Source organism: Otolemur garnettii, unplaced genomic scaffold (assembly GCF_000181295.1).
Source record: "Otolemur garnettii isolate 467f Iridium unplaced genomic scaffold, OtoGar3 scaffold00009, whole genome shotgun sequence".
Lineage (NCBI taxonomy): Eukaryota > Metazoa > Chordata > Mammalia > Primates > Galagidae > Otolemur > Otolemur garnettii.
In genome coordinates this window covers 1,470,632-1,487,930 of record NW_003852404.1, presented here as the reverse complement: position 1 = coordinate 1,487,930, position 17,299 = coordinate 1,470,632, and the positions used below count along the sequence as shown (strand labels likewise).

General features: G+C 38.3%; 1 protein-coding gene across 1 annotated transcript in view; it reads right to left on the bottom strand.

The window, feature by feature from the left end:
• Positions 1-17,299, bottom strand: part of EFHC2 (EF-hand domain containing 2) — a 153,749-nt gene that overhangs the window by 83,271 nt on the left and 53,179 nt on the right. The window contains exons 5-8 of the mRNA XM_012801456.1: positions 13,593-13,816; positions 7,343-7,594; positions 4,529-4,642; positions 3,889-4,027 (exon numbers count right to left, since the gene is read on the bottom strand). Coding sequence (XP_012656910.1) covers positions 3,889-4,027; positions 4,529-4,642; positions 7,343-7,594; positions 13,593-13,816 — 729 coding nt within the window. The remainder of the gene's footprint in view (positions 1-3,888; positions 4,028-4,528; positions 4,643-7,342; positions 7,595-13,592; positions 13,817-17,299) is intronic.

Here is a 17,299-nt window from a genome sequence, read left to right as displayed (position 1 = left end):
TAAACTGGCTTTTTGTAACATATTGAGACATATAGGTATTTCAAATGGTCTGTTTCCTTTAATTCCAAGTGACTTGTAAAAACACATATATTAAATTCCTATCCATGATTGACTAGATTCCAACAAATTGGCAGAGAGATGATGTATCTTACAAAGGAATCTTAATGCTCCCTCATAGTGATTTTTCTAATCACTATCTCTGCTGGAAGCACTACTTGGAAAACCCCTCAATTACCTCTAAATTTATCTCTTCTGTTCTAGAAGGAAGGCTAGAGATGGATCCAGGAGGCTTGAAGCTTGTATAATTTCAACTAAAGCTCTTCAAAACAAAGAATAGCAAACTACCAAGACAAAATTAGGTCAGGGCCTTGGTCTTGGACCCCTGCAAAGGAAAGAACCCTAAAGACTAAGTTTCATTAGCTTCAAGGCAAATCCACTTCTGCTTGTACTCAATACCTTGGCCAAATGATTTTATTGAAACTGAAATTAGTGAATCACATAATGATAGAGCTATAAAATCTTTAGGAATCCTCTAATCTTCAACCACATTTGCTTGATAGGTATAAAAACCAGAAGTGTTAGGTCTATCAAAGCCATGGGGTGCATAGCTTGTCACTGCAACTTGGGGTGGCCAGTCTGCTCAAATGATGATTGAACGCTCATCTTGGACGTCCTGCTGCTTCTAGCACCAGAAGTTCAGAAATGGCCAGAAATGACTCCACAAAATTAAAAGTGCTTTAAGATATTTGTTCAACCTTAACCTAAGTACAGCCTAATAAGTGTCTGAAAGTAATGGGAATGAATGGTCTAGTTACTAGTTTGGCAATCCAGCTACTAGGAATCAATGATAAGAAAGTTCTAGAACCAAGAAATACTAACCCAAGGAAGAAATTTATAAGTAAATATAGTTTGCATTCAAATCTCTGTCCCATTAGTGAAAGAAACACCTGCTGGAGGCCCTGAAGCCTTTTCCAGCCCTCAGACTATAAGAAAGACCTACAGACCTCCATCTGTCAGTTCATGTTCATTCACATAAAATAATGAGGGAGTGACATGCTACCGCCTGATAGGCAAGCCCGGGGCCAGCAGGATGGCAAAGCTTCCTGATGGAGGGGTCACATTGCACTGTTACAAGGAAGAAATCTATAGAATCGCCTTCTCCTTAGAATCCTTAAAAGAACCTCATCTTTTTAAGAAACTGATTTCACAGGGGCTCAAATATCTCTTGGAATTTTATCAATCCCTCTGCTTCTACATAAATAGAAAGGTTCCATGTACCGCTCTTGGGACTGTGGCCAACTCCTTCTCTTTGACTGCCTTTTTTTCTCCCCCCAAATATGTTGGCATATCATTAGGTAGGAGAAGGCACTAAAGTACCAAGGAGGCATGCTGCATTAGAAATCTTTCCCTGGCTTCCTGCTAGAGAAGTTCCCAGCTGTGTTGCTAGCATTTGTCAGATCCTTCCTATATGCTGTGCAGTGGAGACACCAGTTTTTGATTGACTGTAATTACTGACAAGGGAGAAAATGTGACCACAATTGTTGAAAGAACTGCAGTTATTGATGAGTCTTTGTCCTAGTTCGTTCTGGCTTTAGAAATATCAAAACACAATGCATAAAATGTGGTCTTATGAATTTTTAGGACCAGACAAATTATAAATACAATTTAAATGCCAGAAATAACTCTATCTAAATAACATGAAGTGTATTAATTCAACCTTACAAAAAAAATCAGGAAAAGCAAATGTAAAGATTATCAGAAAGTACAGATTAACTCTTCCCCAACCCCACCATAGATATAATTTCTAGTTTTTAGTTATATTATATGCACTGTTGGAACTCAAGAAATGTTGTGTAATAATAGTGTCCATTACATGGGGAATTTTAACATATCTTATGGAAAATATAAAACATCAGTGTGACTATGAAATGCATCATAATTTTGCATTTGCATAATTCTCTGTTTAAATGCATAGTTCTCATGTTATATTAGCTTTAAAGGTACAGACTACTTTTTATATAACATAATGAGTTTGTAGAGTGAACATAAGTGAACAGAACCAAATTAAGCACTAGGACCCAATTAAAATGGACCATAAGACATTTGTAGCTGATACATTTACCTAGGACAGCTACATTTAGAACACACCAGGGGATTCACATTGCCTTGGAAAATCTTTGGTAAAAGCCACTAAGACACTGACAATGTACCAAGTCTCTCCAGTATGAAATTCATTTTCCAAAATGCAACTTCCATTATCTGAAAATCAAGCCAACAGACAAACATCAACCATGAGGTGGACTTTATGTTTAAGGAATCATACTATTCTTTGGAACCTTCACCATACCTTTTATCTCAGGGTAATCCTTGCATTAAGGTAATCTTCAGAGGTAAGTTACAATTTTCAGTGACCCATCTTTTTATACAGATTTTTTTTTCAAATTTTCAGTCTGTACCAAAGAACTGACTGATTCGAAACAGGCATCTCTAAACAGGCATCTACATTTATTAAAGGTCAAATTCTTCTCCATCGTGGTCTAGAAGCCACAGGGTGCTTCTCTATAGGAACTGCCACCTGTACGTTCCTGCTGCCTCTGATTAACAGTCCCCAAAGTAAATATGCTCACTGTGTCCACCAAAAGGGATCAGTTTTAGATAATAAAACAAGATGATGCCACCAATCTGGCTCCTGTAGGGCCCACACATTTTGACTATCTGGCATATAGATGCAGTGAAAGAAATTCCTTTAATGAATCTAAGAGTGAAACTGAAGTTTTTTTTATTCTAATGCCTTTACTTGCTTTGTGTGTCTTCTCTCACAATATAAAGACTCCCAAGAGGCCAGAAATGTTACCCAGTGTCTTATGAGTAGGCCTCATCTCATTCTAAAGTCAAAGCACCTTGTCTTTTAAGAAGCTGTTGTTGCTTCTAGCTTCCATCTCACTGTCAAGGAAGTGTGTTCATATGAATACAACAAGGTTTGGAGAGAAGTATAGGACTAAGCACCCCCAACCCCAGCTACAAGCTTCAATGAGGGAGGCCAGCAAGTCCCATCCACTCCTAGCAGCAGCAGGTACCTGGAGTCTCAGGTAGGAAGTCGAGGAGGTGACTAGGAGGTCTTCGGGAGACTCTAAGTGGAATTTTAACAAATACAGGTTTGTGTTTTAGGTCTCACATCACATCCTCTGCCTGCTTCCAGGACTCTCACAATGTGGCATCGCATGCTATGGGTCTCAGTTCCCCTTCCAGTCCAGAAACCTCTTACACAACTCTTTATCTCCAAAGTCTTCTGCAATAATCTCTATATAGTAGATGCTTAATATTAATAAATCACTGATTTTCATTCTGAACAGAACAAATCTGATCAGAATGGAATTGACAGCTAAGAAGAGAGAAGCTGGACACCTGGTTTAGCCTCACCGGGAAAGCAAACTGGCAGACGAGAATTTTCTAGAGAACTCAAACAAGTATATCCGGTATGGTAAGCAAGAATTAAACAAAGAGAAACACACTTAGATTTCCATTTCAATTGCTCAACCAAAACATTTACCCCATATTGTAGTGAGGCAGAGAACAAAGAAAAATGGGAGACCTTGGAATCAAACAGACAAGTTCAAATTTTGGTTCACCCTTTGCTCACTGCATGACCTTAGACAAATGAGCCCCTTTTAAGCCTCAGTTTTTCACTCTAAAATGGAGATAATGAGCCCACCCACAGAGAATTGTTGTTAGGAATATATAAGACAACAAATGCCTGGAAGATAGCAAATGCACAATAAATGGTAGCTATTACAAGCCTAGCTTTTGAAACTCCAAAGTAAAATCTTAACTGGGGAAAAAAGACTCTAAGTTTTTAAATAATTTCTAATTGACATATGTATCACTTACCAACTCCATATTTAGTTTTATAATAAGTCTTGGTAAATTCATCACAGTCGCAAAGGAGCACTCTCCTTCCCCATACATTGATGGCAGTTCCTATGGCCAGGTCACTGTCTTTGTAAAAGGCTTGTTCTACTTTTCCTAGCTAATAAAAACAAAGGGACATGGTATTGGCACAATGGACCTTCCAAAGAACTAGACATCCCTTCCAAGAGGAAAAAAAAATTAAAAAATAATCAATCATATCATTTATAGCTAAATTTTTTATTTTTTTTAATTTTTATTTTTGCAGGCTGGGTTTGAACCCACCACCTCCTGTATATGGGGCTGGTGCCCTACTCTTTTGAGCCACAGGCTCCACCCTATAGCTAAATTTTTTAAATTAAATCAAAAGGCAATCAGCCAGTGTTGATATTCTAAAAAGCATTATTTTAGCACTGCAGTGCTTCTAAATAGCAATTCAATGCATATATTTACATATGCATTTAAGCATTTGTATTATTGATAAATAGCACTACAATGCATGTATTTATGTATTCATTGATTTCATTCACAATCTCATAAGAGAAGAATATGTAACTCGCCCTGCTATTCAAATTCCAGAGAAGTCACATTGGAAATAATAATAAAACATGAGATTCCTTGCCTTGTATTTATCCAATAGATAACCAATCATTCGATTCTCTGTGAAGCCACCATATATATTGAGAACTGTTCGATCTGTTATCTGGCCTGGTTGATAGATTCCAGGTGGGCCATACTGAAAGACAAAATCAAAACAGGGTAGTAGGACTTAATCCATTCTCTTTTTTCTGTAACACCAGACTGGGCATACTTGGTATTCAATAAATATTTGTGAATGAATTAATAAAATGAAGCAATTGATATTAATACACATTGCAAATGTCAGCTGTGCCATTATTATTTTATATTTAGCCTATTTTTCAAAGCCATTCTAAAAACAGGTTTCTCTGGTACCTCCTAGCTACCCACTGCACACTTCCAGAGCTCCCTCTGGGACAAATTCTGCCTTCCCTGCCTCCAAGCAATGCAGCAGAGCTTCTGGCAGTGGACTCTAAGAATGTGGGAAGGCCTCCTTATAAGTACTGAATGGCCAGTAGTTTTTTGCATCAGAAATGGGTGTTATGGTGACCTTTTCAGGAGCACTAAGAATTAAAAGGTATTTTATCTAAATAATAAATACAATATAACATAGAACTGTTGAAAAAGTTACGTTTTTATGTGTCTTTATATGCATTTACAGGTCCTTAGTGTTTTTTACTACATTTCCAGATTTTAGAAATGGGAAAATAAACTCACACAGGATAAGTGACTTGCCCAAGATCTCACAGCTATTAAGGGGCAAACCAACAATTTTAATCCAGGTCTTCTGTCTCTGCTGCATCCAACTTACATTAACTCTCAGATGGCCACAAATATTTGTAGAAGTCAGTCTGACAACTCTTTTTAATAGTAAATAAGATGCAAAAAACATCATTGCCACTAGCTAGTGGCTTGGTGGTGACTAGTTGTTACACTCAAAAGAATCACCCTTTAACTAGGATCTATAGAGAACTCAAATTAATCCACATGAAAAAAGCCAACAATCCCACATATCCATGGGCAAGAGACATGAATAGAACCTTCTCTAAAGAAGACAGATGAATGGCTAACAGACATACAAAAAAATGCTCATCGTCCCTAATTATCAGAGAAATGCAAATCAAAACCACCCTGAGATATCATCTAACTCCAGCGAGAATGGCCCACATCACAAAATCTCAAAATTGTAGATGCTGGCATGGATGTGGAGAGAAGGGAACACTTTTACACTGCTGGTGGGACTGCAAACCAATACAACCTTTTTGGAAGGAAGTATAGAGGACCCTCAAAGAGCTCAAGGTAGATCTCCCATTTGATCCTGCAATCCCATTACTGGGCAGCTACCCAGAAGGAAAAAAATCCTTTTATCATAAGGACACTTGCACTAGACTGTTTACTGCAGCTCAATTTACAATCACCAAAATGTGGAAACAGCCTAAATGCCCACCAACCCAGGAATGGATTAACAAGCTGTGGTATGTGTACACCATGGAATACTATTCAGCCATTAAAAAAATGGAGACTTTACATCTTTTTCATTAACCTGGATGGAAGTGGAACACATTATTCTTAGTAAAGCATCACAAGAATGGAGAAGCATGAATCCTATGTACTCAATTTTGATATGAGAACAATTAATGACAATTAAGGACACGGTTGGGGTGGGGAAGGGGAGAGCAGAGAGAGATAGAAAGAGGGAAGAGTGGGGAAAGAAAGAGCAGAGAGAGGGAAGAAGGGAGGGGGGTGGGGTCTTGGTGTGTGCCACACCTTTTGGGGGCAAGACATGATTGTAAGAGGGACTTTACCTAACAAATGCAATTAGTGTAACCTGGAAAAATAAAAACAATTACTGATCTATAAAAAAAAAAGAGTCACCCTTGTGCATAAACCTGTGTGTATATGTATGTGTGCATGGGTGCATACACATGTCAGTGCACATACACGTGTGTGTGCATTCACAACCTAGATCAATACCATTGTTTCTCCTCACTAGGCTACAGTGGCAATATACCAGAGTCCCATCTAAAGCCATGGGTACATATTTTTGTACAAATATTTGAGGGAAAAATAAGAATATGCATTATACCTGGGTAGTATTAATTCCGTATCTATATACATGTTTTTAATTCTTTTATTTTTGCTTATACATTAAAAGTGTAACTCTAGAAAGCAATTAATGATGTTCATATATAAAACAATACACTAGAATATGGTAGTCCTGCCCCGTCTGGGCAACTCCCACCCAGCCACCCTCTGACCAAGCAGGCACTGCAGTTGCAGAAGCCTCCAGTCCACCTGGCTGATCACACCAGACACCACCACTGCTGCCATGTTGGAAGCAGGGAAGCCACAGATGGCAACATGACTATTAACATCAGTACCTCAGGAAAAGGAAGGCAGAAGTGGCCATGGAGTGGCACCTCCTTCTCTGTCAGCATTGTGCAGCCACTACCACCCTCCTTTCCAAAACTAAAACTAAAGACCTTATTCCTGAAAATATGGGCCAAAAATGTGGGTATGCATTATACATGGCAAATATGGTAATTCTTTTACTAAGGAGTCATTTACTTTCATAAGCCTGTGAACTCAATGATGAATAGGTACTTGTTCTTACATTTCACTTTTTTTCTTTTACTTGCCTTAAGTTCAGAATGTTCCAGCTCTAATTTATCATATTCTCTGTATTACCTTCATACATGTATATTAATGGAGAGCACAAAAAGGAAGTTTTCTAAAAACTTGCACTGGTACATGGCAACTGTCATTACACAGGTGTATCACACAGCATTTCAAACAGTGACTTGAGTCTCTCGACCCACAAGCAAATTTAGAAAGTCATTCAGTGTCCACTACTCACCTTGGGTAGCTTACCCCTCCGTAGGAACAGTGACGTAGCATCCCGGCCTGAGTTGTGTGGCAATACTTCTTTGATTTCAATAGTGTCATCACACAAGAAATAATGCAGAATGAGATCTCTGCGGTCCCCATACACTGAGATCGTGTCATCCCACACGCAAAAGAAACGCAAAACCTTCCTATCAAACTCAAGGAACTGTCCCAGGGTGTCAAAGGCCTCATAGGGACGTAAGGGCTCCACGCATTCCAGCTTCTGCAAATGGAGAAAATGTCAATAATAATCATAAAGTTTGCATAATCACTTCTTAGATAAACATAATTAAATGAAAAATATATAAAGACATATTTTCTATAAACTATTCTGTGATTTTAGTTTTTGAGACAGAGTCTCAAGCTATCACCTTGGGTAGAGTGCCCTGGTGTCACAGCTCACAGCAACCTCAAGCTCCTGGGCTCAAGAGATTCTCTTGTCTCAGCCTCCCAAGTAGCTGAGACTACAGGCTCCCGCCACAATGCCTGGCTAGATATTTTTTAAAATTTCACCTGACTGTGGCATACTATCATATGCATCTGCAACAAGTTTTAACCTTAAGAATACAATCAGGTATTAAGAAATTTTTCATCTTAATATTTTAATACACTATTATATTATTTTTGGAAACCTAATTTTCTCAAAGACTAAAATTTCTTATTTAAGAACAGATAAAACTAATCTATGATGACAGAAATCAGAACAGTAATTGCCTCTAGGCAAGGGATGGGACCAGAAAGAGGGACGAAGGAACTGTCTGGGGCACTGGAATTACTCTACATCTTCATTTTTGTGTTGGTTACTCAACTATATGCATTTTACAAAACTAGTTAATCTGTATGCTTGAGACTTGTGCACTTGACTCTATCTGACTTCATGTTAATTATAGTGCAACAAAAAAATTATTTATCTTTTCACTGGAAATTCCTATCTCTATGTTCTCTTTACTCATTCCAAGATTTTTGTGAAGGTAAAAGGGAAGAAATATATCCATAAAGCTTTAAATATCAAAGCTGTAAAAGCCAGTGGAAACAGGATATGGTAAATGGAGAACTTCCAATTGCACAGAACCCCTGCCCCAGATATCCTCTGGCCGAGGACTAGCTTCACAGTCTTCTTGGTGCAACTCTTCCCATTGTTCACATGTTCTCAGCCCTTTCTTGGAGCAAAACTGGCCCCATTCTATTTGATGTAGCCAAATAAGATTGTTATATAAGGAAACGTTCATTGGCAAGGGAGATGTTGTCCCAAATTAAGTTATGCAATCGTTTTTGTAAATTCTTGAAATTTCTGTCCAGGGCCATCTGGGTGCAGTCTTACCCCAAGACCAAGAAGGGAGACATGATGGCTTTCCAGAGACCCTGCAATCTTATCCTTGATATTTAAATGAAATTGTGGGAATTCTATGTCAATTGATTGCAAAATGTTTGTTTAGCATTATAACACCTCCAAGAAATTCATTATTGATTATATACTATTGGGACTTGTTTCAGTTTAAGTTAATATCTAGTTCTAGCTTTATATTTTAAAGAAGCAAGTGTTGGAGGGATCACTTCTGAGGTTTATCTTACAAGAGTACAAGTCAATCTTTCTAAGAGTAGAACATGAACGTCTTAACACAATAACTAAGAAAATGACATGAAGGCTATGTTAACCAGTTTGATGAAAACATTTCAAATTGTATGTGAAAACACCACACTGTACCCCAGAATTGCATTAATGTACATAGTTATCATTTAATAAATATATATATATATATACAAAAAAGAAGTAAGTGTTACAGAATTAAATGCATACACATAAAAGTCAATATTTATAAAAAGCCTCTTATTAAGCTCCTAATTTTCCAAAGAGCTCTATATTTAATGAAAAATTTTCTTCCTAAGGGCTAAAATGATTCTCCCAATCTGAAAGAAAACTATTTAAAACATTTCTTAGCTGTTCTTGGTACTTACTCCCAATTTTTGGCACAAAAGATCTTTCTCATTCCAAACCTATGAAATCCCACAGTGCTCTATGTGATTTCATTTAATGCATCATGATTCACAATTACTATCACATAATACCAACTGTTTGTGAATGAGTGTAACCATATGCAAAGGATGGTGATTCATTTGGATCCATTTCCTTCAGGTTCTCTCTGTTGGTTCTAAAGACTTTTTATTTACCTGGATTCTTTCATCCAGGACATTGGGAAAAAATAAAAATGAACTCAACCCAAAAAATCTCTTTGTAACTGACACACAGGCTTTTCACCTTAGATGTTCCAGGATCAACAATATATATATTTCTCTGGAGAATTGTATGCCTACAACATTAAAGAGTAATTCTGCTGAGGCTAGGAGGCAGGAAGAAATAAGTGATACTACATGTGGCTTTTAACAAAAGATCAAAGCAGAATCAAAGGAGAATTTTATTTTAAATTTGATGTTATTGTTCTGCAAGAAAATGAATTACAAGTTTAAAAAACAATAAAAGATCAAATAAAACTACTCTATGGGGATAGAAATGAGAATAGTGGTTGTCTCTATGTAGGGAGAGAGACTGATTAGAAAAATACATGAGGGGACTTTCAAAGGGGATGGAAATGTTCTACATCTTGATTTGAGGGTAGGTTACAGGAGTATATGTATTTTCTAAGACTGATCCAACTGTACACCTAATTTCTGTGAATTTTACTGTGTGTAATCACACTTCAATAAAAAAAAGAAAAGGGAGGTTGGGTATGGTGGCTCATGCCTGTAATCCCAGTGCTTTGGGAGATCAAAATAGGAGGATAGGTTGAGGCTAGGAGTTTGAGTCCAGACAAGGTAACATAGTGAGACTCTGTCTCTACAGAAATTTTTTTTTTGCTACTCAAACATTTATTATTGCTATTTGGAAGTATGGGGAGGGTAAGTTACTACAGTGCTTATATACGCTCCAGTGAAAAATTATGAAGCTTGAGTTTCATGAAAATGAAGATTGTTAGAGCTGATAATTTTTTTTTTTTATTGAATGGTAACTGTGTACATTAATGCACTTCTCCACAGAAAATTTTTAAAGAAATTATCCAGGTATGGTGGCACAGGCCTGTAGTCTCAGCTACAGGAGAATTGCTTGAGCCAGGGAATTTGAGATTACAGTCAGCTATGACTGGGCCACTGAACTCCAGCCTGGGTAATAGAGTAAGACCCTGTCTCTAAAATAGAGGAATGGGAACAAATAGCAATAATGAAAATCAGACTAAGATTCAAGAGGTTTACATTCCAATCCCAGCAAAGATATTGGCTGGGTGCTTTGGGTGGTTGTTTAGATTCTTCTTATAGAAAATAAAATTTGAGCCAAGAGATTATTTTAAAAAAACACTTTAGAGTTGGATCCATAGCGAGAGCAGAGAGCAGACCCCAGAGAGCCCTGAGCAGCTCCATCGCTTCAACAATAAGAAATAAACTCCAAGAGAAAAAAAAAAGAAATAAACAAAAAATTGGAGCTAAAGACCTTAAGTGCTGGCTTTTTGCCTGTTGACCAAATAACTAGAACTATCTCCATTATCTATGCAGCATGGCGTTTTTATTATTTTTACCTAAAGACATCTTTTTTTGTAATAACAAATGTGTTTTTTTTAAAAAGCTTGGTTTTTCTCAATATGCCTTTAAAGGTTTTTAAATTGTTTCCTATCTGGTCAAGTTGAGTTTTTAAGAACTTCATTTTTAATTTGTAATAAAAGTTTACAACTTGATTTTTTCAAAAAAGTCAACAAACTGAAATCACCTCTTAATAAAGGTCTTAAGTAATTAAAAAGAAAACTTTAGAAAGACAACAATTAATACTAATAATACTGAATCTTTACTTCCTACACTAACTAGAGTCAGACTTGGAAGAAAATACATCCTTTCCTAATGGGAGTACATCAGAATCGTGGCCCTCCTTACTTTTCTAGAACATCTCAGCACCCAATGCCACTGTAAAATGAGCTAAGGGTCCCTAGGAAGAAGCCACACCCAAAACTGATGTGCCTGAGGCTTGGTTCACTATTCCAATAGTACAGAACTGCAGTCCCTAACCCTTAGGCCATGATGCATCAGTATCTGTCCATAGCCTGTTAGGAACCAGGCCACAATAGCAGGAGGTGAGCAGCCTACAAGTTAGGCAAGCTTCATTTGTATTTACAGCTACTCCCCAGCATTTGCATCACTGCCTGAGCTCTGCCTCCTGTCACAGCAGCACAGCATGAGATTATCATAAGAGAAAACACTAGAAGAAAGTGTAGGGAAAACACTTGAGGAAATCAGCCTGGGCAAAAATTTTATGAGGAGGACCCCTCGGGCAATTGAAGCAATGTCAAAAATGCACTTTGGGGACTGGATCAAACTTAAAAGTTTCTGCACAGCCAAGAACACAGTAAATAAAGCGGGTAGACAGCCCTCAGAACGGGAGAAGATATTTGCTGGTTATGTCTCCAACAAAGGTTTAATAACCAGAATCCACAGAGAACTCAAATGTATTAGCAAGAAAAAAACAAGCGATCCCATCTCAGGGTGGGCAAGGGACTTGAAGAGAAATTTCTCTAAAGAAGAGAGGTGCATGGCCTACAGATATATGAATAAATGCTCTCCATCCTTAATCATCAGAGAAATGCAAATCAAAACTACTTTGAGGTACCACCTAACCCCAGTAAGATCAGCCCATATCACAAAATCCCAAAACCAGAGATGTTGGTGTGGATGTGGAGAAAAGGGAACACTTCTACACTGCTGGTGGGAATGCAAATTAATTCGTTCCTTTTGGAAAGACGTCTGGAGAACACTGAGAGAACTAGAAATATACCTGCCATTTGATCCTGCAATTCCTTGATTAGGTATATGTCCGGAAGACCAAAAATCAAATTACAACAAAGATATTTCTATCAGAATGTTTACTGCAGCCCAATTCATAATTTCTAGGTCATGGAAAAAGCCCAAATGCCCATCGACCCACGAATGGATCAATAAATCGTGGTACATGTACACTATGGAATACTATGCAGCCCCAAAGAAGGATGGAGACTTTACTTCCTTCATATTTATATGGATGGAATTGGAAAATGTTCTTCTTAGCAAAGTATCTCAAGAATGGAAGAAAAAGTATCCAATGTACACAGCCCTACTTTGAAACTAATTCATAGCTTTTATAGAAATGTCATAACCTAATTATAGCCTTAGAATATGGGAAGGGGTGGAAGGGGGAGGTGGGGGGATGGATGGGGGGCAGGAGGAATATTGGTGGGGTCACCTCTATGGTTTGTCTTACAAGGGTACAAGTGAATCCTTCTGAAAGCAGAGTATGAACGTTTTAATTCAATAACTAAGAAAATGACATGAAGGTTATGTTGACCAGTTTGATAAGAGTATTTCAAAGTGTATATGAAAACAGTACACTGTACCCCATGATTGCATTAATGTACATAGTTATGCTATAAGAAATAAAAAAAAAAGGGAGATTATCATAGGAGCACAAGCCCTACTCTAAACTGCACATGTAAGGGTTCTAGGCTCCATGCTCCTTATGAGAACCTAACTCCTGATGATCTGAGGTGAAGCTGAGGACAAAAGCAACACATTTCAAGTGTCACTGTCTCCCATCATTCCAAGAAGGAACCATCTAGTTGCAGGAAAAATATCCTCAAGGCTCTCACCAATTTTGCATTATGGTGAGTTATATAACTATTTCATTATATATGACAACGTAATAATAATAGAAATAAAGTACACAATAAATGTAATGTACTTGAATCATCCAGAAACCAACCTCTAACCCAGTCTATGGAAAACCTGTCTTCCATGAAACCAGTCCCTGATGCCAAAAAGATTGGGGACCTCTGGTATAGAAGCAAAGATTTTTCTCAGCTGGATCAAAGCAACTAAAATGGGAAAAAACAAGTCAAGTAAGTATGGGTACAACTCATACATCACACACAGTGAGCACAAAGCCAATCACGAATGCCTAGACGGTGCTGCACCTAAGCAGTTCATTGATGCCTCCTTCTTTCTAGATGGGGAGGACTCTCTACAGAAGGAACTGGGGGAGGCAATGAGGGAGTCATTCCTGCCCTGAGGCAGACATTCAGTCTTCCCTCCAGCCCCAAAGAACAGGACAACTCAAATAACTATGGCCCTAAAGAACACAAATACCCTTTACAGACTCTCCGAAGAGATTCTCATTCTGAAGACAAAGGCTAACCAATGTATCAGCTTCTTACCTCTCTCCGCATCTTCAGGTATGGATCTTCTGGACATCGTACCGGGGGATTTAATTTGATTCCTATTTTCCTCATAAAGTTTTCTGTGAATGCATCACAGTCATAAATCTTGAATGTCCGGCCATAGAAGATGACATCGGTGCCGATATTGAAATGTTGCACAGTATAAAACTGATCCTCATTAGGAGGTGGGAGAGGAATACGATGACGCCGGATAAAAATTCCTATGGAATGAAATCAAATATAACTGTTTCATCACAAGGTTAACATGTAAGAAGATACTACATACAACCCAACTCAGTTAACAACCCTAAATGCTGCCCTACAGCAGGAAAGTGGGAAAGGGCTCATCCTAGGAAGCAGTTTGAGTACTTTCCAACTCTGAAGGCGTCTAAGGGAGTTGAGACTTCTGAGGTCCAGGGCTCTATGACCAGCCATGTGTGTGATTAGAGGTGTCTAAGTGATGGTACAGAATTTCTTTAATAAACCAGAAAGACTGAGGTGGGATAGGGGTTAAAAGAAAGGGTGCATAAGCAGAATGACTAAAAACGACAGACAATACCATCCTATCTTTTCCAGAAACGGGCCTGCTCACGTTGAGCCACCAGCGCTCAATGGAAGCACACTAAACAAAGCATTAAGGCCTCAAAGAAGAGTGCTCACAAAAATGGGTACTCTTGGATTAAAAAAAAAAAAACAAATAAGCTTCAGTATGACAGGTGCCAATCCTGGGACTGAAAGCTTCGATAAGCATGAATAATTTTAGGTTGTTATGAAGGTTCTTGGAATGTTCTTTCTCCTACCAACCTATTCTCCCTACTTCTTCCTTATAGCAATGATTTTCAACTGATGTGCCATGAGAGGATCTTGAGTGTGCCCCTCAAATTTTTAAAGAGCATTAACTAAATTATTTTGGTAAGAAGTTCAAAGCATTATTTTTTACTTTTTTTTTTGATCAACATAATTTATGTGTGCCACAGGAGTTTAACTACAGGTTTAAGTGTGCCATGAGATTAAAAAAAGGTTGAAATACTATTCAGCCACTAAAAAAGATGGAGACTTTACATCCTTTGTATTAACCTGGATGGAAGTAGAACACATTATTCTTAGTAAAGCATCACAAGAATGGAGAAGCACGAATCTTATGTACTCAATTTTGATATAAGGAAAATTAATGACCTAGTACATGGTGGGGGGTGGGGGAAGAGGAGAGTAAAGAGAGAGGAGGAGGGAGGGGTGGGGAAAAGGAATAGCACAGAGTGGGAAGAAGGGAGGGAGTGGGAGAAGGAAGAGCGTGGTAGGAGGAGAAAGAAGGAAAGGGGGAAAGGGGTGAGGGTGTCAGTATATGACACACCTTTTGGGGGCAAGACACAAGTATAAGAGGGACTTTACCTAATAAGTGCAATCAGTGTAACCTGGTTTCTTGTACCCTTAACGAATCCCCAACAATAATAAAATAAAATAAAATATTGAAAAACACTGCTCTATAGCTTCTGTCCATACCTCCACTCAAGCGCACCCCAGCCCCCTGCCTGAAGTGAGGGTTATCAGTGCTCTAGCCAAAGGTTCTAGACCTCATCCCATCTTCCATGTCCAACCCTATGACATCAACCCATTTGCTTCTCCTCTTGAGAATATTCCCAAGATCTCCATGCATATCCAAAATGAAGGTCAGCCACTGGAGGTAAAGGGGTTCCTTGTCTAGGTGAGTGTACAGAAGGAGTACAGGAAATTTCACTCCAAAATGTGACTCTGTGGTATAAAGAGTATTTTGAATTAAAGGCCCTTAGTGATCAACAGGCCCTTGGAAGGGGCTTTCCCTCTATCCAACCAGAGGGACCCATCAAAAGTACAAGTGAATTCCCTTCTCCTCCCCATTATCTCAATATATTTCAGGAAATATCAAGAATACAACCAGACCAGGCTCAAATAATTTTAAATACAATACCTGTCTCACAGATTCATTTAATTTGCAGAGAATCACTTACAAGTCAACCTGTTTTCCCCATCCATTCATCCTCCCTAGAAACCATTTATTGCCCCTAAACATAAACCTATATTCCTCATCTCCCCTCCCCTCTAAAAGGCAGGTATAAAAATATCTGGATCCCATTAGAATATCAGGTAATCACTCTGTGATTCTTTTCAGCTGCAGGGTAAATAAACCTCTTTTTTTTTTTTTGAGACAGAATCTCACTTTGTCATCCTCGGTAGACTGCTGTGGCGTCACAGCTCACAGCAACCTCAAACTCTTAGGCTTAAGCGATTCTCTCGCCTCAGCCTCCCAAGTGGCTGGGACTACAGGCACTCGCCACAATGCCTGGATATTTTTTGTTTGTTTCTGTTGCAGTTGTCATTGTTGCTTTGGCTGGCCCAGGCCAGGTTTGAACCCACCAGCTGGGTGTATGTGGCTGGCGCCCTATCCACTGAGCTATGGGCACTTCCAAACCTCTTATTAATTTGCCTTAATTGTGAGTTGATTCTTTAGCAAATTTTGGGGGGAAAGGAGAAGTTTCCCCTCACCCCCACAGTACCGACTACATCACACCATACCTTCCAAGTTATCCAAATATGGCTGAAACCTGTCAGCAAGAATTTTTAAATGGTTGAGATTTTATCTTACTTGCAAGCTAAACAGTTAGCCTGCCAGTTTCATGGATGTTACTAGAAGATCTGAGGTGCCTTGGTTAGAGACAAAGGGCATATATAATTCAACAGCAGTTAACAGGAGCCAGAATAACAGCAGTTTTTTGCACCAGTTGTCTAAGCCCCAAGTCCCACAAGGTGACAGTAAGGGCCAAATAACATGTGCATGCACAGTGGGTTACATTACAGAAGAAGACCTCTGAACTTAGGGGACTCAAATCTATAATGAGTAAGAAGTAGATCTGTCTTTTAACTCAGAGGTGAGATTACCATGGTTAGACTAGACAGTAAGCATGTCTGCTCTTTGTTCTGGAGGAAGACATCACCTCTATCCTCTAAGGCTATACGCAAAACTGCACTTTGCTCCAGAGGAAAACACTGTCTTTTATCTTTGTCTTCCAAAGATGTTTGCTTCATAAACATCCTTTACGAGACAGTCCAAAACAAAAAGCAGTCAGTGCCTCTGCTTGCAAGCATACAGAAATGTCAGATACCTATAGACAATTTTTTCTCAACATCTGTAACTGACTTAAGCCTGAGAATCTACTCCAAGAGCAAAGAGAAAAGGGAAACAGAATTAACCGAGGATCTAATGATTCAGTAAAAATTGGCTTGTGTGGTCTATGTATAGAGGTATTTTAATATACAGATGTCAACCTATCTTCTTTGGATTTTATATAGCACTGAGAATGGTGCCTTTTCCCAAAGTCTAGAAACACTTAGAAATTATTCATTCCTTATTCATTAAGGAACATTTTAATGAGTATCTTTATGTGCCAGGAACAGTGTTGGGCTCTGTTCCATTATTCTACTTATCATCTTTTCACTCTGTTCAGAGGAAATTAACTAAAATCATTTTCATCTTCTTTTCTTTGTAGCAATTTTTAATTACTTGGTACATTAAATTAAAATAATAAAACTATAAAATTAGAACTGTCCTAGAATATTTTTAAATGTACTATATAAAAGATATAATTTTACTGCAAAAATTATACTTCAATTAGCCTTTAATTCATGCCACTGAAAACAGTATGCAAATTATTTAATCATTCAAGATTAGA